Below are 22764 nucleotides of genomic sequence, written 5' to 3' on the forward strand. Positions count from 1 at the left end.
CAAAACTACAAGTTCCTATGAAGAGTTTCAACTTCCTTCACTCCTGCTGTCTGCACTGCCATTCAGCATGTCCTGCCTGAGCCCAGGGCTCTGCTGGGCCCCAACTCCCCGTTGGTTCCCCAGGACCTGGTTCATCTCATTCCACTTCAGCATCACCCAGCACATCACCCCTTGCCTTTGGCTTTAAATGGCTGGAGGCAATGCAGAGAGGAGGGACTCTAAACATGCAGGTATTACCCCACAACACCAAACCCCTCAGAGAAAAGAAGAGCTCAAACCCCAGAAGGTTTTTTAAGCTGGTATTTTTATTAGACCTCTCTACATAAAGCACCTTTGCCTGCCTTAACCTCTCCGAACGCAGCTCTTCCGTTACACAGCGCGAGACACTTCCAGCTACTCCGCGTTCCTGGATTTGGACACGGCTGCCCTCACCGCCTGCATGATGGCATCCTTGTCAATGCCAAACATCCTCAGCAGCTCAGCTGGCTTCCCGCTGCGGGGCACGTGGGACACAGCCAGGCGAGTGACGGTGACCCCAGGCTCGCCCATGACAGCGGCACACACGGCTTCGCCAATGCCACCTGTGGAGAGAGGGCAGGCACGGCACTGATGGAGCGCCCAGGCAGGAGCATCCTGCTATGTGTGTGCCTGAGCAAAGGGGCCTGCAACTTACAGCCTCCATTCCCAGCCTCAGGAAAACACCAATCACACATGTCTGAGTGGGCTAACTGTGAAATGAAAACCCTGTCCTTTATCAAAGGCATTCTGAGGACAAGCAGGCTGCCATTTCTGAAGTACTCAGCCATCAGCAGCAGGGCACACCTGCCTCTCACGGGCACAGGACTGTCAGCAAGCTCTCACCACCTCGGCATCAGCCAGCAGGAACCAGGTTTAAAAATACACTTTGGCTGAGGAGCATTTACAAGTGTACTTAAGGCACTGAAATTCCAACCAATCTCAGCAGCACTTCAGAGCTCCATCTTTTCACAGTGCCTGTACGTGCTGCTGGGCTCCTCTCTGCATTATGTAATGTATTCACAACCTTTACTCAGAGCTCAGCTCTGACTCACTATCGGTCACAGGGACAAAGGATGCAAGGATGCAATGGGAACTGCATGGAGGCAGGAGAGACACTGGGAGCAGAACTACTAGGGAAGAAGGAAACAGGACTTGTATCAAAAGCATGTGCTGTGAGACCTGGTAGAAGAGGCACCTTAGTGCTACCCTTCAGCCAGAGTGTATTCAGGATCACAGGGCTGCCCAGAGCTCCAGGCATGGTGGGATCTAACCAAACAGCCTGCAGCCAGAGGCACCTCTGTGGATGCAGCTGGTGAGATCAGTGTGATGGGGCCTGCAATGCACTCGGGGTTCTAATGCACAGACACCTGTCCTGCCTGCACCACACAGCACCGTGCCAGCACAAAACCCCTGGTCAGCACCTCACAGTTAAGACTCTCTGTCTTGCAAACCTGCAGTAAAATACTTGTCCAGAGCTGAACACTAAGCTAGAAAATTATGAGGTTCAGCGATCGATCACCACCCACAGACTGGGACAAAAGCATGGTGTATCCAGCACTTAGAGTAGAACCAGCTACCTTCAGGTACCTGGCAAGAGTGATGCTCACCTTTAATTAGGATAATATTCTCATAACTCTATCTACTAATTTCTGTCAGTAGATATCTATGATGGTGGAGAAGGAAAAGGGAGGAATTTATCCCAGAGTAACTGTGGAAAAACTGTGGAAACTGCCCAAGACATCTGATTTCAAGCAACCTGGAGCTGGAGCCAAGCTTTTGGACACATGGAATTCTTAGCCTACACAGCAATGGTCTCTCTTGCAATTTTACACCTGCTGTACAGCCTTTCAGACTGAGCAGAACCCCTGCAGCACAGCAGGAATTTACAATTTCACTGGGCACTAATGAATCCAGGCTTCACTTGGACCAAGCATACAAAGGGCACACAAGGCCAAGTTAATCTGAAAGGCAGCCCCAATCACCCCTTACATCTTAGGAACCTTTCAACCCTCAGTGTCACTTTATAATCCTAACAGCACAAAAAATAAAAGCTGAAATCTTTCTTTTGCTTTAACAGGATGACAGCATCAGGTCCCATTCACCTCTGTCAGGCCAGAAGCTGGGAGCTTCCAGCCTCTGAGGGCTATGACCTCCCAGACCCTGCTCACCTTCATGGTAATGATCCTCAACAGTGATGATTCTGCCCTTGGTTGCTCTTGCATTTTCAAGTATTGTCTTCTTATCCAGGGGCTTTATAGTGAAGGGATCAATCACACGGATGTAGATTTTTTCTGCATAAATAAATGAAAATTATTTGCAACAATGAATTGCAACAGGCAATGGCTGTGACCATTAAGAGAACTGCCCACATGAACTCCCTGTACCAATGGCTTATCTACCACAGAACCCAGCCAACCCTAATTTTTATATGTATTTTTTCTCCACGCACCTTGTGGAATAGTGATATCCATTTATTCACAGACATGATGGAGGAGGCTTGGATGAGTGACTCAAGGTTACCAGGAGTACCCATCAGCAAAACAGTCATCTAACTGGCTTTCCCCAGGTAAGAGAGAATCCAGTCACCAGGAAATCCTCCTTACTCAGACTGTCAATTGTAATATTTTTTTCCCAGAGCTCTATTTTACCCTTATTGTCAAGCCAAGTGCAATTTCCACCTGATTCTTTGATGTGTAGGCATTCTGAATTCTTTCTTTACTGCAGGCTGCCACCTCTCAGGTGTGTCTGTCTGAGCTGCCCAACCAGGGCACCTTTAAGGTTGGTTGGCACCAAACCCAGATCTGCCCTGCCCTCATAAGGCAGGCCCAGATGGCTCATTAAAGCAGCACACAAATGGCAATTGTTTATAAAGAATAGCAATTATGTGAGGTTCTCTCTAGTCCAGGCTGGTTGAACACTGGGCCAGCTCCTTCCTACACATGAAGGGGCCCTATTGTCAGTTTTGTGACTGAAGGCTCTTCAGTGGCCAATACATTTTAGGTATTAGACCCTTTCTCTGCACTATGGGATTATCTCTCCAGAGGTGATTATTCAGACTTCAAGATCAGCAGCGCATTGTAAAGCACTATAAATGGAGAAAAATAACAGTGGTTCTGAGAATACAACTTTCAAAATGTCCTAAGCCTGGTGACTCAAGGTCATGACAAAGTGTCAGTCCACCCAGATGCTGCACACAAAGCTCCCCATAAGCCACAGGCAGCATTACTGTATTATCTCCTGCAATTTGTAATCCCTTCCTCAGCAGAGGCCCCTGATTTACAGATGGGTTTTTGATGGTTTCTTTCTCTTATTTCATTGAAGGATTACCATTGCTGTGAGATGTCAGTGACTTGAGCACTGACAGATCTGTGCCCCTCCCAGGCCAGCTCAGAGCTTCTGCATTCAAAGGAACCCAGGTCAGCAGTGAGCCCAGTCCAGGGCCAGGTGCCCACGGGCACACACAGGTGACCCAGCCAGACCAAGTGCCACTCCTGCTGTCCCCAAGCCTCTGCCCACAGGGCACTATCGCAGATCAGCAATTCTAAGGCGATCTCAATGTGATCTGTTATCAATTTTCATGGCTACTCATGCTGCTAAGCCAACTCCTCCACGAGGGAAGACTGGCAGCTGCATGCAGTGTTGTGCTGTATCAGCTAACAGGTGCCTGACTAGCTGTCTGAGCAGTGTAATTAATGTTTACCAGTACAAAGGGTGAGCAGTTAGGCTGACTGGTATTGATTTTTTTTCTGTTACATGACAAAAAGGAAAAAAGCCCCACCTTTTCTCAGCTGCTCTGCTGCAGCCAGTGCTTCATGCAGAGTGACTCCTGCTCCAATCACAGTCACTTGGTCATCCTTACTCTTCAAAATCACCTGCAAGAAAACATGTCCATGTGTTTGTAACACAATCTTACTGGGTTTTTTTTTACATTTCTAGAGATTTTAATGAAAAGATCAAATCTTTGCAATAGGTTGGAGGGAAAAGGGCTTTTACAAAAGGAACACTGCATATTTTTTCTATTTATCTGTGCAGTATTTACCTTTGCCTGTCCAATATGGAAGTCCTCGTTGTTGTTGTAAATGACAGGGTTTTCAGGACGACTGGTTCTGATGAAACAAATACCCTGTTTCCGAGGTTAAACATGTTAGAAGTTAGGAAAACAGAGACGTGTTGACATTCTAGTTGATAAATCCTATTAAAAAAATACAGCAAAACTACTTTTTCTACTTATCTGATGTTCACTCTCCTATGTTGCCTCTGGTTCTTATAAGTAAACTTTGCCCCACCAATTCCCATTAGTCCTTTGTGGCAGCTGGTTGCTTCAAACAGTACAAAACACTTCACCTCCTCTTAAAGCACACTGAAAACTTACAATTTCCTTTCTGATTCCAAGATACTTATTTCTCTTTGGTTCTCTTTTGGTTCTCTTGTGGAATGGAGAATCCTACTTGAGTTAATTACTCTTGGAACCTTACCAGACATGTGCAACTTTCACTCTCAGTTTTAAATTAGAGAAGAATGCTGGTTGAAAGCAAGTAAAAAAAAGGCTTTCCATCAGTTTAAGTTCAGATGCCCTTCCAGAAGAAGTAGCAAACTTTTACTTTAATCTCTTCTTCCCACTCCTTTCCCCATCTTCCATAAACCACTCATCACATTTGTTACACACCAAATTTCCACACTCCTTCACTGAAAACCTGTAGTAACAAGAATGAATTTTTTTTCAGATAATTTGCTCCCTTCTCAAGAAAAACTTATGGCAGCCAAGGAAACTACTGACCTAGGAGATGATCAAAATCCTCAATAAAGAAATTTATCTTTCCATATCCAGCTTCAAGTCTGACCCCAGAGATAAGGTACTAGGACACTTTTAGGTTTGCTAAAGACTTAAGGGAATTATCCTTACTCTAATTCAATATAGATTCAAACTGCACTTTTGTAGTCATTTACATCTCCCCAAATCTGGCCCACAGCATTCCAGACTGTTAATTCTGCACTAGCCTGGACAGAATGTCTGCAACCTTTCCTTGGTAAGAAAACATCCCACTGCCCCGCTGGAGCCTCAGGAAGAATTTATGTGGGTTCAGACATGCAAGAAACATGCCAGAAGCAACAATAATAGTACAAAAGACAGAATTATCCTCTGGCTCAGAAACACTGATGCAAACCTTGGTGTTGGCAGCTATTTCCACTGCTTTTTCAGTGGCTACAGCATCACTGGGGTAAAACACAGTGGAGTTGGGAATAGCCCGGAACATGCACAGATCCTCCAGTCCCATCTGAGATGGCCCATCCTCACCTGAAAGAATGAAAGCAGGGTTACAAAAGAGCAAGTGCACAGTTTTGACAATCACTCAATACAGAAGTGAGGTTCAACGTAAACCAGGCAAAAAAGGAGAAAAGGATAAAATCAGGCACACACACGACATGCAAGTCTACCTGCTTGAGAAAAGAATCATCTTCTCCTTAAACTTGGAACCATCTAAACAGTAAATAAGGATAGAAAGAGACTAAAAAGAAAGAGAACTGGGATTAAAAAGAAAAAATAGGAAATAAAGTATAACAATAAAACAACACAAAAGGAATACAACCAAATAGGAGGGGTACAGATACAGAAAGAGGGTCACAAGATATCTGAACATCTTCAGATTTACATGTCCTGAGGCAAAATTTATACTTATCAATAGGTGTTCCTTCAGATTTAAACTGCTGGAAATGTGGAAGGAGAATTGCATATGTCCCATTAGAAATGGAGAGTGCAATTGGTACAACTACTCTCAAATTCTTAGGCTGATTTCAAGATTAAATGAAGGGTATGTATGTATTTTTTAATACCATAAAAAGGTCTTTTAAGGAGCAATAGGGCATCTGTGTTGTTAGTTCAACAGCTCAAGCACCTCATGGCATAAACTGCAGATCTATGCAAATGAGTTGTTGGCCAGGACACGTGCTGGGTGCCATGATTTTCCATGGCTAAAGAAACAACCACCACAACACCCCCCGCCCCCAGTGACCTTATGTAACGGAGCTTTGGGAATGGCACTGCTCCAAACCAACCATGCACAGAGCTCTGAATCCACTCATGTCACAGCCTGCAGCAGCAGGGCAAAGAGCCTTCCCACATGCACCCACTACCTGTTATTCAAGAAGGACGAGTTCACGAGGAACGAGGAGAATATTTTCCTAAGAGCAGCACAAAATTCTGAAGAACTTTAAACACGTTAAAGAGATCAATCATTGAACTCTGCCACTGCACATTACCGATAGAGTAAGCACAGACCAGGAAGAGGAAGTCTCTCAGCTTTCAATCATGACATGAAAAAACCCTCTCAACATCACAGTTTCTAAATGTGTGCGCTCTGAATGAGAGGGATCCAGTGGGCATTTTCCTTTTCTAAAATGCACCCACAGAAGGGAGACAAGGAAGGAAAATTAAATTAAGAAGAATAAAATTATCAGGTGATAATTTCAATATCCTGAATCTGAATCTTATCCAAGATAGAGAGTTACTCATGCTTTTCCTGCTTTTGCTATGGAGGTGCCAAATACCCACTGACATTCAAGGCTCCTCAGTTCAATTCAGAGTAACTTTAGTAACTAGCACCAAGTTGAGTCTGGCCCCAAGTCTTTATGAAAATCCCAATTTATATGGTTTTGGAATACCACAGATCAAATGAAAGTATGATTCTCAATTACACCTGCAAAATCTATGTTTATAGCTTAATAACAGAAGTGCTTAATATGAACAGTAGCAAATGTCCAGGATATAAACCAGTCTAAACAATTGATATTCTATTTTTGACATATGTACACTATGATTTATTTTCATATATGTTCAGTTTGAAAAATATTTTTTTTCTATTATTCTCTTATGACCTTAAAACTTGTTTAATGTTTTGGTCCATCAGCAACTATTGGTCCAGGAGTGAACTTAGTACAAGTTCAGAGGTCATTGTGATAGCTATTTCTCATAAATTTAATGGGTTCAAATTTCAGTGCAGCAGAAGTCCAGGTCTACCTAGAACTGCATACATAAAAGTTCAATTTTCACCACAGATCCAGACTGGATTCTGAATTCCATGCAGATTTGGAATTCCATGCAGGCCCAAAGTTCTAATAGAAAGTATGCTTCATTCATACCCTTTATTTAAAATTGAATTTTTTAAGTGCTAAAGGATTTATCTGAATAATTTTCTTTATAACTCTTTGTATAAGTTGCAAAAGCTACAGTAACATCATATAAATCTTTATATAATTCTTTATATAAGTTGCAAAACTTTGGGTTGAAATTCTTTTTTGAAAATCAAGTTGAGGCTTGAATGAGATTTGTACCTCAAACAACTTTATAAATCCAAGTCTGCACTTCACAATCACAGCTCCCAGCAGAATATTTTGTGTGCTGAAAATTGAAACTTGGTAGTGTGGTTCTAGGAGACAATTCAGGTAACCCAAAGGAGTTTTATCTTCTTAAATCAACAAAGACCAAACCTAATTGGCTTTTGCACCAACACCTTGCTTGCTAAAAGTCTGAAGGTGGAAGGACTGATTTTAATAAGAGGCTTATAATAGAATCCCTGCCTTAATTACATACAAAAGCCATAATCTACATACACACTACATACAGACTCTGCTCCAGAGAACTATAGTGCCACAAGTTAAGTTTGAGGTTTGGGATGAGATTACATGTGTTTATGAAGCATTTTGAAGTCTTTACCAATATTACAGATCAAATTAACTATTTTGTTTCAAACAAAAAAAGAAAGTAAAAAAATCCAACTCTCCTCCAAAACTTACTGCCAGCCAAAACTATTAAATCAACTGAAAAACTGAAGTGTGCAGAGAGCCTTAATTTACTACCCCTGTCAGCTCTCCCTCTCTTTCACTTTCCCTAGAAATACCTACTAGTTTTTCAAGCATGAATGTCTGCTTGCATTTTTCTTCTTGGTGTACAAGTCTGTTCCTGTTTTCATGGGTCATGTCTATGCATTTCAGATAAAAAATAAAATTCTCTTCCTCCTTCAAACCAAAATCAACCCCACTATGATCTGACGTGTTCTGAACAGTTATGGTGGGGAGCAAGGACCAGAGAAGGCTCTGCTGGTGAGGGCCCTTACCTGGCTGGTCTGAGATATGCTGGCTCTGCTGCCTGGTTTCCACTGGCAAACCCTTTTCCCACACCTCTCAGGTGGATGGACTGCAGGACAGAGCCTGGGTGAGCAAAGCTCCTTCTGCTGTAAGATATCCTGGCTTTGGCTGGGATAGTTCATTTCTTTCTTAGCTGGCACAGTGGTGTGATTTGGATTTAGGATGAGAATGCTGATAGCGTTGATAACACACCAATGTTTTGGTTGTTGCTGTGTGGTGTTATCCTAAATCAAGGAATTTCTGTGTCCTCATGCTCTGCCAGTGAGGAGATGGACAAAAACCTGTGAGGGACGATGACCCAGAGAGCTGACCCAAGCTGGCCACAGGGATATTCCATACCACAGAATGCCATGCTTGGCACATAAACTGGGGGGGAGCTGGCTACAGCTCAGGGACAGGCTGGGCATTGGTCAGTGGGTGTCGAGAAATTGTATTGTGCTTGTTTTTCAGAGTTTATTTTTATAATTCCAATTATTATTATTATTAGTATGTTTTACTTTGTTTCATTTATTAAACTGTCCTTAACTCACATGTTTTCTTCTGATTCTCCTCCCAGTCCTGCAGGGACAGGGGGTGTGTGAGTGGTTGGGTGATACTTGGTGTCCAGCTGGGATTAAACCACAACAGATCAGGCTTGTGACCTCCTGAGGAACTTCAACATACAAGAGTCCATGGGAGCTGACCAGATGTGTCCCAGAGTCCCGAGGGAATTGGCTGATGTAGCTGCCAAGACACTCCCCATGAAAAGTCATAGCAGTACCAGGTGGAGTCCCCAGTGGCTCGAAAAAGGGAAACACTGTACCCAGTTTTAAAAAGGGGAAAAGAGAATCCTGGGAACTACCAACTACCACTCTGTGCCTGGGAAGATGCTGGAACAGATCCTCCTGGAAGCTGTACTGAGGCACATGGGGAGAGGGAGGTGATTCAAGACAGCCAAGGCTAAGTCCTGCCTGACTTTGAGCAACCTAGTCTAGTGGGAGATGTTGGAAGGAGATGACCTTTAAGATCCCTTCTCAAATCTTTCTATGATTCAGTTTTCTGAATTATGTAACAGCTTCACAGTTCCTATTTCATCAGTATGTAAGAGGTTTTGGATTTTTTAAATCACTGTATTAACAATTTCAGTGGTAAAAAATACTGGGATAAATTGAAGTTATTTCAAATGTGTGATCTCTAAAGTGACTTTGAGATTGATGGACAAGAGCGTCTGTGCAAGAACAGTATCATTAGTTTCTCATTTAAGAGACTGGGAAACAAAGGTACAGTAAGCACATAACTATTCTCTCCACAGAAGACATCAGCTGAAAAGATTAAATAGAACCTAAACTCCCCAGTTTCAGTCCAATCCCTTTATCTCAATATTTGCTTGTACAGTAGAAAAGCTTGTAGGGAAAAGTCCTATTTTCATCAGGCCAGAGAGGAAAAACAAGCTGATAACAGCTTGAAATTTTTCTCATTCTTTCTAAATACAATAAAAGTGGATTTGCAAATACAACTTCCTCCTATCACTGCTGCCACTGTTACAGCACCCCAGCTATAGTGCAGCTTGCCTCTGCAGAGCAGGATCCATCTGGCTGCCAGACACTTATCCCTGAGTGGATAGGGACTGCTGCTAGGAAGCTGTGGGGGCCCTTACCGATGGAAACCCCGCAGTGGGAGCCGCAGAGGTTGATGTTGCTGTCGGAGATGGCAGCCATGCGGATCTGGTCGAACGCCCGCGTGAAGAAGGTGGCAAAGGTGCTGGCAAAAGCAACGGTCCTGTCACGAGTGGCACAACCGACTGCAATGCTCACCTGAAAGGGGGATATTGGACAAGAATAGTGAATTCCTCATTTAGCAGTGGTTTCCAGGACATCATCTTGCCCTAAAAATTTAGCAAGAAGCTCTCAACGCAGATTAAAAGTCTCTGCTTAGTCCTGCTTCTAATTGCTGGTGTTTCCAGAAAGGAAAGGAGGCAACTCACCCTCCCGGTATCTATTCTCCTGCATCTCCTCTGCTCCATGCTTCACCTGCCAGCTGTTATTGTTGACCCTTACTGGCAGCTTCTTTTCTTTATCTGCTTAAAGCAGCCATTCAAAGATTTTTAAGACTTATCCCCCTCTTTCTTCTCCTGGATCAAAGGCTTACATTCTCAGTCCAGTGGACGTGGTCTTGCTATCTCCAGCAGAGAAAAATCATCATTAGTAAGAGGGAATGGATTTACCTGTATTATTTGGACTGGTATTTAAGTATGGTATAATGGCATAATGGTATAAAAGGGCCCTTCTTTAGCAAAATGGAAATTAGAACAAGGTTCCTAAATGGGTTTTTGCTACAATTACCTCACATTTATTTGAAAAGCAGGTATTAGACCCCCACTCTAAGGGGACTCACAGTGAGTGGTCATACTGATCAATGAACCCAAGGGAGCAGTTACCATATTCTGCTCAGCAATGTAGCACTCAATGTAGCGACTGGGATGCTCCTTCTTGAAGAGCTCTGAGAAGGTGGAGTTCTTTGTGTCACCATCCAGAGCAATCACTCGATCGTTGGCGTGGCCCAGTTTTGCAAGTGCGACCCCATAAGCCTTGCGGGTGGCCCACTGCGAAAGGAATGCACACCAGGGCTGCTGTAACTTGCTGCTTTCTAGAGGCTTTTTCTTTCCCCCCCCCATTTTTACTCTTTTCCAGTGATAGCAGTATCAAAAGTACGTGTGAGAAGGGTGACACACAGAAGAGTAAACAAACCCACAACCAAGCCTTAGAAAATCAAAAATTAGAAATTACATCTGTGCTGAAATTGGCAACTTGCCACCAGTCCTGATAGGAAATGTTTAAAACCTTGTTTTCCAATCATGGAAATTCACTGAACCTCATGGAGTTTCTTCAATTTCAAAGGCACATAAAGTAGTTTAGAAAATTGATAATGATCATGAAATGAAGAAGAGTGATTTGAATCTCCATATTTTAATATATTTATACACCCTTCCGATACCCAGCAAGTTGACTGTCTGTGTCACACCACAGAAATAGGTGTCTGCCTACTGAGAAGAGGTGGGTAGCTGCAACTGTGGCAAGGGATAACACAAAACCTCCTGCCATCCAGTTAAACAGTCACACACTTTGAAATATCTGACCAGCAGTGAAAAAGAAGGGAATACCTTTTCTCCCACTTTGTAAGTTGGTGGAGATGGCATCTTAATGTTTCTAATATTTACTATAGGTGCATCTTCTTCTGGAAGGGCTGGAGAAAGCTTTTTCTTGTTTTGGATTCTGTCATCTATTTCCTGAATGACCTGTTCAGCCATATTTTTTGGAAGGGGCTTTCCATGCCAGCTTTCTTTATCTTCAACACCTGTGTATTTAAAAATCACATTACAAGTAAGAAAAGTATAAAAACTATTTAGGTTTTTAGCTGCAGATTTTATCTAAATAAAGGTGCAGTGGAGTATGACAGTCCAGTATTGTCTTCCAAGGAAGAAATTCCTTGAACAATTACAGTAGTATTCAACTACATTAAGACAGACATATTTAAACAAATAGGAGGAATTTTACATAATCAAATTACATATATTCAAAACTTGTGAAAAATCCCAGCATCTTCTACTGAAATTATTTGTAAATTTGCACCTAACAGACCTAAGTGTGTCAGGAAACAACCAGTAAATCAGTGTGAACATTTCCCATGAAATTTCAACAGTTCTATTTAAACAAACCTAAACAGTTCTACGTTTGAAATAGCAGTTAACCAAGGTGTCCAATTCAAACAAGATCTGATGTTTTACAGCTTTATTTTAATAGTTTCTGATTACTCTTACTGTGCACCCAGCACTAATCACCCAGCCAAATCACCTCTGGCTGATACACTGCTTTTCCCTCAGTCACTGCAAATAATGAACTTTGCTTGCTTACTCAATGAAAAGGAATGAAGATATTCACTGCTGTTATTAATATTGATCTGATCAGAAAGGCAAGCTTGCAGAGTGCTACTAAAAGCTGTGGCTAAAGGGAATCATGGCAACCTTTGACACACTGAGTGTGCATTTGCTCCATCCCATGGACAGAGCACTCCACAGCTGGCACACGCCTCACTTGATAGGACCAAACCAATTATTTGTCAGCAATAATGTTGCTGAGAGGTACAGAGGGTGAAAAACGTTCTTCATGCTGTTGCTCAGATGTGCAGGAACCTTTACTGCAGCACTAGGTACACATCATATCCATGTGTGTAAGCAGAGCAGTAACTGTTTGATTACCTGATATGCCTTTGCCTTTAAAGGTCTTTGCAATGATGGCTGTTGGCTGATGTTTGGCCTGGCCAAAGGCTTTGCAAAGCTCCTCCACACTGTGTCCATCCACGATGATGGCATGCCAGCTAAGAACAAAAACAGATCAGCTGTTTCTAAAGGGTTTTAGCATGTGACACTCTCTGGTAGTCAGCAATAACAATAACAAATACTAACTTCATTCCAGTGCAGTGTCTTTTTAAGAAACCCAAAATATGCCAGAAACACTAACTAGCCTTTATTTGAGACCATAAAAAATAGCACAGCTGCTTTTGTATAATGCAAAATGAGTCACAGGGGGATCAACAGCTAGGAGCAAAATTCACAGCCCACAGATAACTAAGTTATCCTACATTTCTTCAGATATAATGGTCCTTTTTAATCACAAGAGCAAATCAAACATCTAGAAATAAGATGAAAACTGACAATAGACGCTGATTAAAAAACCCCAAAACACTCTGGCATAATTTAGTTTCTATTGTATCTGACAATTTTTTAGCACGGACTTTGCATCTGCATGGAAACATGAAACTAAATGAAAGCCAATACACAAAGAATTCTCTTACTTTCTGTGCTGTTTTTTTCTGATCTACTTGCTCTGATAGGATATGTGGTCACAGTTATAAAATCTGAATTTAACGTGTTAAAACCAGTTTTAAGATCCCTAAAAGATTTATCTGTGCAAGCAGTCCTTATTTTTCATTAAAACCAACAAGTTTTGCCACTCTTAATATTCCTGCTGCAGCCATGAAGTCGACCAACACCAGGCATTATGAAAGACCATCTTCCTTGCTGATGGAATCCTTTAGAGCTGAAAGCTCATTTGAACAATTCTGAGAAGCAAATAAGACATACATTTTCAAATGAGAGATTACCCTGGACTTCTCCCACTCACATACCCAAAGGCCTCGCAGCGTTTCTGGTAGATTTCAACGTGATGCTGCAGAGGAGCAGGGTCACTTTGTCCAAGACGATTAATATCAAATATAGCAACAAGATTATCAAGCTTGTAAAAGCCAGCAAAGGCCATTGCCTCCCAAACAGAGCCTTCAGATAACTCTCCATCTCCAAGCAGACAGTACACTCGATAGCTAGAAGAAATTAAAAATGAAAATAAATTAGGTTTGATGTATAAACATTATTAAATCAAAACTCCTCCAATAATTCATAGTAAGAATTCACTTCATTTTTCTACCCCAAACTCAATTTCCATTGTTTAATGCATTCACCTCAGCTAAAGTTACGTAACCTTAGACAAATCAAGTCAAATTAAAATAGTTCTGAGCTTTTACATGTTAGAAAAATCAGATGAAAAACACTGCACTCCTTTCCAAACCTTTGTCTCAAAAAAGTCAAGTCTCAAGCCTTCCACTGCAAGGCTTGACTGAACAGGCCCATTGAACACTGTCACTGTGACTCAGCAAGATCCTGAACAATGCAGGGACAGTTACCTCTGCTTCCTCCTTCCTCCCACATAGCCTCTGGAAGGACAACCAACAGGAATTAATTTCAGGAAACTCTAAATTGTGGATGAGCTCAGCTATGGATTAAAGCATGCTGCATAACAAATTCAGAGTTCAGGAAAAAATTAACCAACATGATATGACTTGTAGACTATTTTTCCAGCCACTGAAGCCTTTTTTTTAGGTAAAACTCAGTTAGCAGGAGTACTGCCTCATCTCTACCAAATTCAGCCACAGCACTTTTCTTTTAATACTACTCTTTTTCTGGGTGACAAAATTTGTGAAATTTATTACCCACTACAATTAAAAAAAGAATAGTAAATTAGCCTTCAAATATATAATTTCAAAATAATCGAGATGGCTGTCAGTGATTTTTTTTTTACTCAACGTGAAGCTATAGTAGACTTTTGATCTGATTCTCACCTGCCTTCAGCTAAATGTGAACTCCTTGCACTTAAGCTGCTCCCCAGTGCTGCACTCAAGACCACCTTTTCCTTTTGTCATGTAAGCACTAGTTAGACTTTTTTCCACACGTAGCATCTGCTAAACTCAATTAAAATCAGCAAGTCATCTTTCACAAAAATGATTTCAAGCTAGTGAAGTGTAGGGCACATTAACTGGGCAGCCTATGCTCAGATGTACTAGAACTGTCAAATAAAATATATCAACCACATCAGGCTATTTTCCTCCTTGTACAGATTTGCCTTTAGATATCTTCTTTTCTTGTCCACAAAACAAATGGCAGGAGCAGTCATTTATATCTCTGTGGAGTGCCTTCCTGATAACATTTTGGAGCCCTACTTTATGATTCAATTGTGCTATTATCTACCATAACAGTTCCTTATCCAACGTTCTCCATTATTTGTCATCTGACTTTGAACAGACATCTCCAGCTTGCACTTTCCTTCTAAATGGACACATCCAGTCTCAAAATGGATATCAGTTACTCTGGAAGTTAGAGGCTCCTCCAACAACTCCCTGTCTTCTCTGTTCAGGAACATCAGCTTGCAACGCTGTCAGGTTACAAAAGAAACACACATATGCACTAATTATTGCTAATTTTTAAACCCTTGGTAGTTTCACTGGCAACAGCTTTGTAATTATCTATCATTTAAAACTTGAATTTTAAATCAGGTTTAGGCATGGAGGATGGAATAAAGGAGAATCTATGCATCTATCTGTCTATCTATCTATCTATCATATTTTAACAAAATTTTCCCATTAAATGCCTATAATCATGAAGTATGAAAATGGAATTACCTGGCTCTGTCAAAGAATTTGCCAGTGTATGCCATTCCACAAGCAGCACCAAGACCCTGCCCAAGTGATCCAGTAGCCACATCAGTGAAGGCTTGTCTCTGAGAATAAAAGACAACAATGACTTTACAGCTATGAAATAGAGGAAGTAATTTCCAGTGCTAGAAGATGGTTCTACATACATCAAAATGCAGCTTCTCAGTCATAACCATGTGCAAGTCCCTCTAAATCTTGCCTTGAGCCCCTGATTTCCCTGCAGTGCAGGTTTCCTTCATGGTAACTGTCACAAGCTAACTGGGCTCTCTGAGAGGGAACGGAATTTCTCAGCCATGATTTGGGTGGCAACAGTTAAGGATTCATGATTTTGTGTAAAAAAGGAATCAATTGAAGCAACTGGCTGGGAATGGAAAGACCAATGAGGTGGCCGAACTAGGTGTAAACTCTTGAAATACCTCAAAGCTGCTTAAAGGACAGGTAAAGCCTGGATGGAACTTTACCTAAACATTTATAAAATGGAAAATACTGCCATGCATGGCTGTAGGGGAACTTCACTACAACAATAAAGGCCATTTTTACATGCTCATTCAAATACATTTCAAATTCAAATTCAGTTGTGAAGCCATAAATGCCATCATCCTTCTTAGAAGTCTTTATCTTTCCCGGTCAGCTGTCAGCCAAAATTGCTGTGAAATACATACACTGGTTGTTTCACAGAAAACTTTTGTATCAAAGATTATGAGCACTCACTGGCACTGGGTGTCCTTCTAGGACAGAATCAATTTTCCTCAAGTTCAGTAATTCTGCTTCTTGTAGAAAGCCAGCCTCTGCCCAAACAGAATATAAAATTGGTGCTGCGTGACCCTAGAGAGAAACAGAAATTGTAAACAAAATACAAGTTTCACAATTCCCAACTATCAAGACAAAACTCTACAAAGCTGACAAACCCTGAAATTGGGTTCTTGTGCCCATTAGGAAGGCACAGAGTTATTAAACGGTTTTACAATGCAGACATCCACACTGATGCTCGTTTCCAAGTTCCCCACACCCCTGCTTACAGCAGGATGAGCAGTGTTATCTCGCTAGAAGTTCCTTCAATAAAAATGTATTCAAGGTTGAATGCAATGAGTGACAACAGGCAAAGTTTTAAGCTTTGTACACTCAGACTTTTGTGGAGTAGTCATCTTCTACTTCTGGAGTCAAAAGAGCATGAAGAGGTTTGAAGCCATTTAGCAAGTCTGGACAGAAACACTGATTAATTAGAGAGCTAAAGTAAACATGAGGAGGTGCTTCACCACCTCAGCATCAGCTGCTTGCTGCTCACCCAATTCCTTCTTTCAGAGTGGCCACCAGAAATTGGCAAACAGTTACATCCGGCTCAAGGACACTCACCACGGGCTACACAGCACTACTGCGAGCCACCACTTGAGGAATTCTGACTCAAAAATGGAACGTGCATCACTGCAGCACCTCATCTGCCATGTTTTACACCATTTGCCATGTTTTGTTTTCTCAAGGCCCCCATACCTGCCTTTATGTCATATGAACAATATATCCCCGTGATTTGCAAGGGCACCACGTAAAAGGGAACAGAAACACTAACAGCCAGCACAGATTGGGGTTTAAGTGTTTTCTGACCCACACTGGCTTCAGAGGTAACAGTGGCTTTAATACTGTACTGGCACAGTGGGAATGCAAACTACAAACTACTCACTAACCTGCCTTGTTTCATGTAATGCTCCCTGAGAAGCTGGCAGGAATTAGTGCCCACTGTGACATGGCTGCAGGCAGAACAGCAGGGCTGCATTTAACGAGAGCAAAAAGCCAACTGCAACTGCCTCGTTAGAAAAATAAAACAGACCTTATTGCATATCCCGATAGATTATATAGACAATACCATATTTATTATTTAACATTAGAACAACTTAATATAGCAGAGTTAAGACTTATCAGGACACATTACAAAGACCCTTTCAAAACTGCTTTTAAATTATGCTGCAACTTAATTCAGCCAGCTTTCTTTCTGAAGCTGACAAATTCCAGGCTCTCAAATATTTCCAGCAGACTTCTGTGTGGATGTAAGTGTATGCACACACAAGTCAAAGAAGACAAGTCAATTTAATATACAGACAGCTCTTTGCTTACAGACTGCAACAGGACAGCAAATCAGTAATTATTTATTTACCTTTGAAAGAACAAACCGGTCGTTGCTGGCATTTCTGGGGTCTTGCACTTTGTACCTCATGGTATGGAAAAACAGCACAGACATAATCTCTGCTGCACTGCAACATGATGTAGGGTGGCTACAAGTCAAGAAGAGCCAAGATTACCACTTGTGTTACAGTTTGCTTAGGACTGCATCTTTAAAACATCACTTTACCAGACCCCAACTCCTCAGCATTAAAATACACAAATCTGAAGTGTTTGATGAGCCACCCCTGTGCTGCTCCCCCAGTGCCAATCAGCTGTACTTTGAGACAAAGGGAGTCTCTGATCTGGTTGAAGTGGACTTTCAGTCTAGACCCTGCTGACAGCTCAAGGACCTGTCTTTTAGAGCTCTTCCTTCTCCATGCCAAGGAGCACCACCTGAAGGGGTGGATGAAGCACAGGACAGTCAGACACAGGCAATGTCAGCCTGGGCCTGAAATCACACTCCACTGATTTATCTGGTGGCAGAACTTCACACCGATGCAGAGGGAACAAGGACAGCTTTCCACAGAACTGGAGCCACTCTCTGAGTGGAGAAATTAAAAGCATGGCATCAGGAGTTGTTCAGGCTCTGATGCACATGCAGGGATTGGTAATGCAAGATTAACTTCTGCAGAGAGTTCTGGAACATTTATAATTGTATAACTTAGGAACCATTTCATTGTACCACATTAGAGCTGACAGAATAATAATTCTGATTTCTAAAGAGGACATTAAATAATGCAATTCTTGTTTTCATCTTCTACTGAAACTGGATATGGAAATTTACTGTCTCCAGTAAAAACACAGATACACATTGTAAAATACTAAATTGCTTCATCTTTGGCTAAGAGGGGAACTAACATTTTCTACATTTACATCTTTATACGTTTGAAATATTGTATGAATTGGTTTATCAAACATTTTCAAGTATCTGGTATAGTCTCTCCCATTGAACTGTCTGGGATAACAGCAGTGTGGATTCATACTTCAACTATAACTTGCCTTAAGAATACACAGGCCCATTTCACAGGCAACTGTGCCACAAAGTACCAACAAGTGAACATAAAATTATGTGAAGAGGTTATGCAAGTAGCAAACATGGAGTTATTCCATGACAAGGTATATATTTCATTCTAAGTGCAATAGAAGGGCACAGAATTATTTTTATTTATCTACATTACATTACTGTAATTTATGTAATGATCACTGTGGTTCTTATGCACCTGGAAGGGGTGGCACCATTTGACCACTTGGGAGTACCAGCCTTGGCTTTTCACTTGCCATAAAGCTTAAAAGGGGAAAGGAGGCTCTATAAGATCCTTTACTGAGTGTAGAAAATAGCATATTTCAGATTTTACTGGTGTAAACAGCATCATTCTTGACAGCAGCCATTGCTACTGAAATACAGGAAAGTGGATGATGAATAGTAAGAAGGTTGAAAACACAGTTTCATTTCACTTTCTCTTCTACCAACATTTATTTTTCATCTTTAGCAGGATATTCTTAAAGTATCTGATCCTACTTGCAAAACAGGTCAAACTGACTATGAAAGTGTCACTTGTTTCCCACATGTACATTTACCATGCATGTTAGGATTAGACAACACTTTCACTAGAACTTTAATCAGAATATTTTCTTTTGATAGTAATAAACCTTCCCACCCAACATTCCCAACAGAACTGTAACAAGAGAATAAAATAAATAGAATAAAAACATGCAAAACACTAGCAAAATACAAATGATGGTTAGTGTCCATCCCTTAGTAAGTACTCACACACAGGGAACCAAGAGAATTAGCTTTAAACCATGGTTCAAACGTATTAGTAAATATTTATGTATTTGAGTTAATCAATAAGCCTTACATGCTTGTTTAAAGCTTTCATTCCTTTAATTTTATTAACTTTATACTTAACCATACTTCTATGAACTCCTGGTCTTGATTAAAAAAGTTTTAAACCACCTAAAATGGTAGCGTGTGGAAATAAAAAAAAAAAAAAAAAGTAGAAAAATTTAATAAATTACCTGAAAATAGAGAAAAAAATAATCTAGTTAAAACTACAGGGTAATTAAATTAATTTCTACTATCAGAAATAACAAAAAAATCTTAACTTTGAAACACAGTCCTTCTGTAGGAAACCAAAGTACACTACGACACCAAAATCCTGGATCCACACAAAGCAAGGGTAAAATGATTGATCCAAGCTTGTTTTGTGGGGGTTTCTTATTGGATATTTGTTCCATCTACATGTGTTCACACATTTTAACTTTAAAGGGTAGTGATGGAAAGCTAAAATAGAACACAGAGTCAAAACCGAAAATAATTTAAGAAAAAAAAAATCTGCAACAAGTGATCACACCACATATTATGAAACTTAACTGCCTCTTAAGAAACTCTTGCAACTTACACTTTTAACCATGTATCCATCCTGCCCTAGGAAGCCAAGATGCTGCTTCAAAACTGCAGAAATGTATCACCAGCTACAGCAGAGACTCTATCCGTTTCAATGGAAATGTGTGCATTACTTATCTAAAAGAGAAACCTCTTCCACGCCCCAAAGCGAGTATGTTCAATCTTTACAACGAACCTAGTCAAATTTTTTGCCCACGTAAGACATTTTGAACACTTTTTTTTTTTTATAGTTCACTGAATTTTTCCACAGCAGCTGATGAAATACTTAGTGATGTGTTTGAGCAACTTCAGGATCAGACTGACTTAGCTCTTGTCCAGGCAAAGGCTGCACTTTCTTTAACAGAAGGTAAAACAAGTAAGGACTGCAAGAACTGGTGTGACATATCTACCACACCACCACTTGTGTTGCAATGCATGCCACAGTTCACAGAAATTACTTCCTTGAAAGCAGTAGACAGGTCCTGTTTTCTCTGAAGTGCTTTTATTACAAGTATTTCCTTCAGTTTTTACAAGCTACACCTTTAACAAACACTTAATTTGTATTTGTATTTCCTTAACAAAGTCAAAGCCATCATGACAATTCATTCTTTCAATTAACTGTAAGCATCTGTTTAAATTTGCATTCAAGCATCTTTTCCCATCCTCAGTGCACAACAGCATAGCACACTGTCTCAGTTTTTGGAAAACATATTCATAATGCACAGCTGCTTTGGAAATATACATTCTTTGCCCAACTCCTCAACAAACTGAATGTTGTAGCACATTACTACACCATCATCTTAGCAACCAAATCTTATTAAGAAAATATATTACTTGTCAACACAATCTTCTCTCAAGAACCCATCTTTCATAATCTGCTTGTTATCAGGTTGTGTAATAATTTCAGACTACACAACTCTGGCGGCAGAATAAACCAAAGGGATTAATGAAATGCCTTTGTGCAAGAAGTACTCAGTATTTTAGCACACATAAACCAGGGAATAAAAAGCTTGAGTAAAACTACTTTTACTGTTTCTTCATCAGTAGGGTGAGAATGATTTTACTGGTGGATTTCATGGACCGTGGAAGAGAAACAGAGGCTGTAGTATGATCCTATTCTTTAACAGCGCATCAGACAAAACAGAGAAATAATTCTATCTGTTGATAAGACAACTGATACCACACATCCCTGTGGCCTGCTTAAAATACTTACTGGAAGCTGAACACAGAAGCCCAAGCTCTACAAAGCACAACTTTTCAATTTACACTTTTACACAGACCTGTGTAATGTCATACACTGCAGCTCTGAAACAAATCAAGAACTAAAAGGGCAATCGTTGTGTATCCCATACTTCTCTCTCCAGACTGGACCTAACAAGACACAGATTTGTAAAAAAGCACTGCTCTGACTTGCTGAGAGGTTTCCCGCGTCCAACACCCCATTTCACAGGAAGAACCACAGCAGCACTTTCATCTGCTGTCTCCAAACGAATGAGTAAAGTTCAGCTTCAGGAGCCATGTGAGGCAGCTCATGCCAGGCACAGGGTGGGGACTATAAGGCAATTCAAAGAAGCTTTATAATATTCTACACATCATCCTCCTTCACACAAACCTCAGCATCCAAGGGATTCCTTCAGATTTTTTTTTTTTTAAACACTGCATCTAGTTTCAAAGAGGTCCAAAGGAGGAAATTGCAACAAGACAGGATATATGTAAAAAAGAAAAACCAAAAAAGCCCAGTACTTTATATGCAAGCATTCATATCTTTTTCAAGCAGAAAAAATGGCTTTAATTTTACATGATTAAAAGCGGATTGTTTGCAGAGATTTTTTTTTCCATAGGTAAAGCACGATCAAAGAAAGGATAACCCTGGAATCTGCACACATCAGAGCCCACACTAAATCCTGTCCAGAGGCCTGAATAAACTGCCCATTGGAGACCTCGGGCATTGCACAGATAATCCCACTTGGGCTCACTTGAAATTCTGTGCAGAATTAGTTCCAACTGACGGGCACGCAATGAAAAAGAAGCCGCTTGCGCCTCGGGCACACATTCTTTGGTTTCCAGTCCTGCACCAACTTAGCATTCCCAGCCTCTCTCCCAGTCACAACACCCGCCGGCACCGGCGGCCGGCGTGGCCCGGCCCCGGCGGGCTCTGCCCGCGGAGCCCCCGGCCGCCATTTCCACACGTGCAGCTCCGCATCCATCAGCTCCGGGGGCTCGGGGCCATCCGTCCTGCCCGCTCCCCATCCCGCGCTCCCGCGGCCGCACGGCCGGGCCCGGGCATCCCCGCACCGCGGGCATGCGGGAAGCGGAACGCGGGAGCGGGGGCTCTGCCCCCGGGGCACCGCAGCGCCTCCGGGCAGCGGGGGCCCGGCACGGCCCCTCCCAGCACCATGGCGAGGCCGGATGAAGCGCCGGGATGCGGGAGCGCTGCTCCGGTGCGCGCCCGGGGCTCGGTGGCTGCACGCCCGCCTCCCTCACTCACCCGGAGCCGGCCGCGGTCGTGGCCTTGATGGAGCTGATGCGGAGCCTGTTGGCCGTGTCCTTCAGCGCCTGCAGCGTCTGCTGGTCGGGCTTGTGGTAATCCTCCATGTGGGCGACGCGGGAGGGCCGCGGCGGCTGCGGGTCTGGGGCGGCTGGAGCCGGTGCGAGGCCGGGCTGTCCGGGGGCTGCGGCGGCGCGGCTCACCAGGGCCGAGCGCTGGGGCGGAGAGACGAGCGCGGGGGAGGGGAGAGGAGCGAGGGGGCGGAGAGAGGAGCGGCCGGCTCCCTCCATCCTCCCTCCCTGCCTGCCTCCCTGCCTGCCTCCCGCCCGCGGGCAGGGCCGGGCCGGGCCGGGCCCCGCGGCGGCCCCGGCTCCTCCCGCGGAGCCATTTCCGTCGCTCTCTGAGGGCGAGGGAGCCGCGCTCCCCGCTCGCCACCGCTCAGGGAATCACAGCATCGACAGGGCTGGAAGAGAGCTCTGAGATCTCCCAGTGCAACCCCCCTGCCGAGGCAGGGGCACCCGGAGCAGGTGACACAGGAACGGGTGGGTTTGCAATG

At 42.5% G+C, this 22764-nt stretch overlaps 1 protein-coding gene across 1 annotated transcript; it reads right to left on the reverse strand.

Moving 5' to 3' along the window:
• Window positions 1–286: 286 nt before the first annotated feature.
• On the reverse strand, window positions 287–22441 carry TKT (transketolase). The gene is made up of 14 exons (XM_005522127.3): window positions 22209–22441; window positions 17327–17444; window positions 15892–16005; window positions 15148–15245; window positions 13324–13515; window positions 12395–12513; window positions 11300–11493; window positions 10577–10741; window positions 9797–9953; window positions 5184–5314; window positions 4058–4141; window positions 3797–3890; window positions 2187–2309; window positions 287–581 (listed from the first exon to the last, which is right to left on the reverse strand). The coding sequence occupies exons 1-14, from the start codon at window positions 22313–22315 to the stop codon at window positions 394–396; spliced, it is 1884 nt and encodes a 627-aa protein (XP_005522184.1). The 5' UTR covers window positions 22316–22441; the 3' UTR covers window positions 287–393.
• Between the last annotated feature and the right edge of the window lie 323 nt (window positions 22442–22764).

The sequence above is a fragment of the Pseudopodoces humilis genome, chromosome 13 (assembly GCF_049639895.1).
Source record: "Pseudopodoces humilis isolate 2021_Gansu_Grassland_sample_001 chromosome 13, ASM4963989v1, whole genome shotgun sequence".
Taxonomy (NCBI): Eukaryota; Metazoa; Chordata; class Aves; order Passeriformes; family Paridae; genus Pseudopodoces; species Pseudopodoces humilis.

What these genes read in the sequence shown, in the direction of transcription:
- TKT (XM_005522127.3), bottom strand. Translation starts at nt 22,315, where the DNA reads ATGGAGGATTACCACAAGCCCGACCAGCAGACGCTGCAGGCGCTGAAG. An exon ending in AAATAGCTGCCAACACCAAG is followed by an intron (nt 4,142 to 5,183) that starts GTTTGCATCAGT and finishes CCTCGGAAACAG; the next exon opens with GGTATTTGTTTCATCAGAAC. An exon ending in TCCATATTGGACAGGCAAAG is followed by an intron (nt 3,891 to 4,057) that starts GTAAATACTGCA and finishes GTTTTCTTGCAG; the next exon opens with GTGATTTTGAAGAGTAAGGA.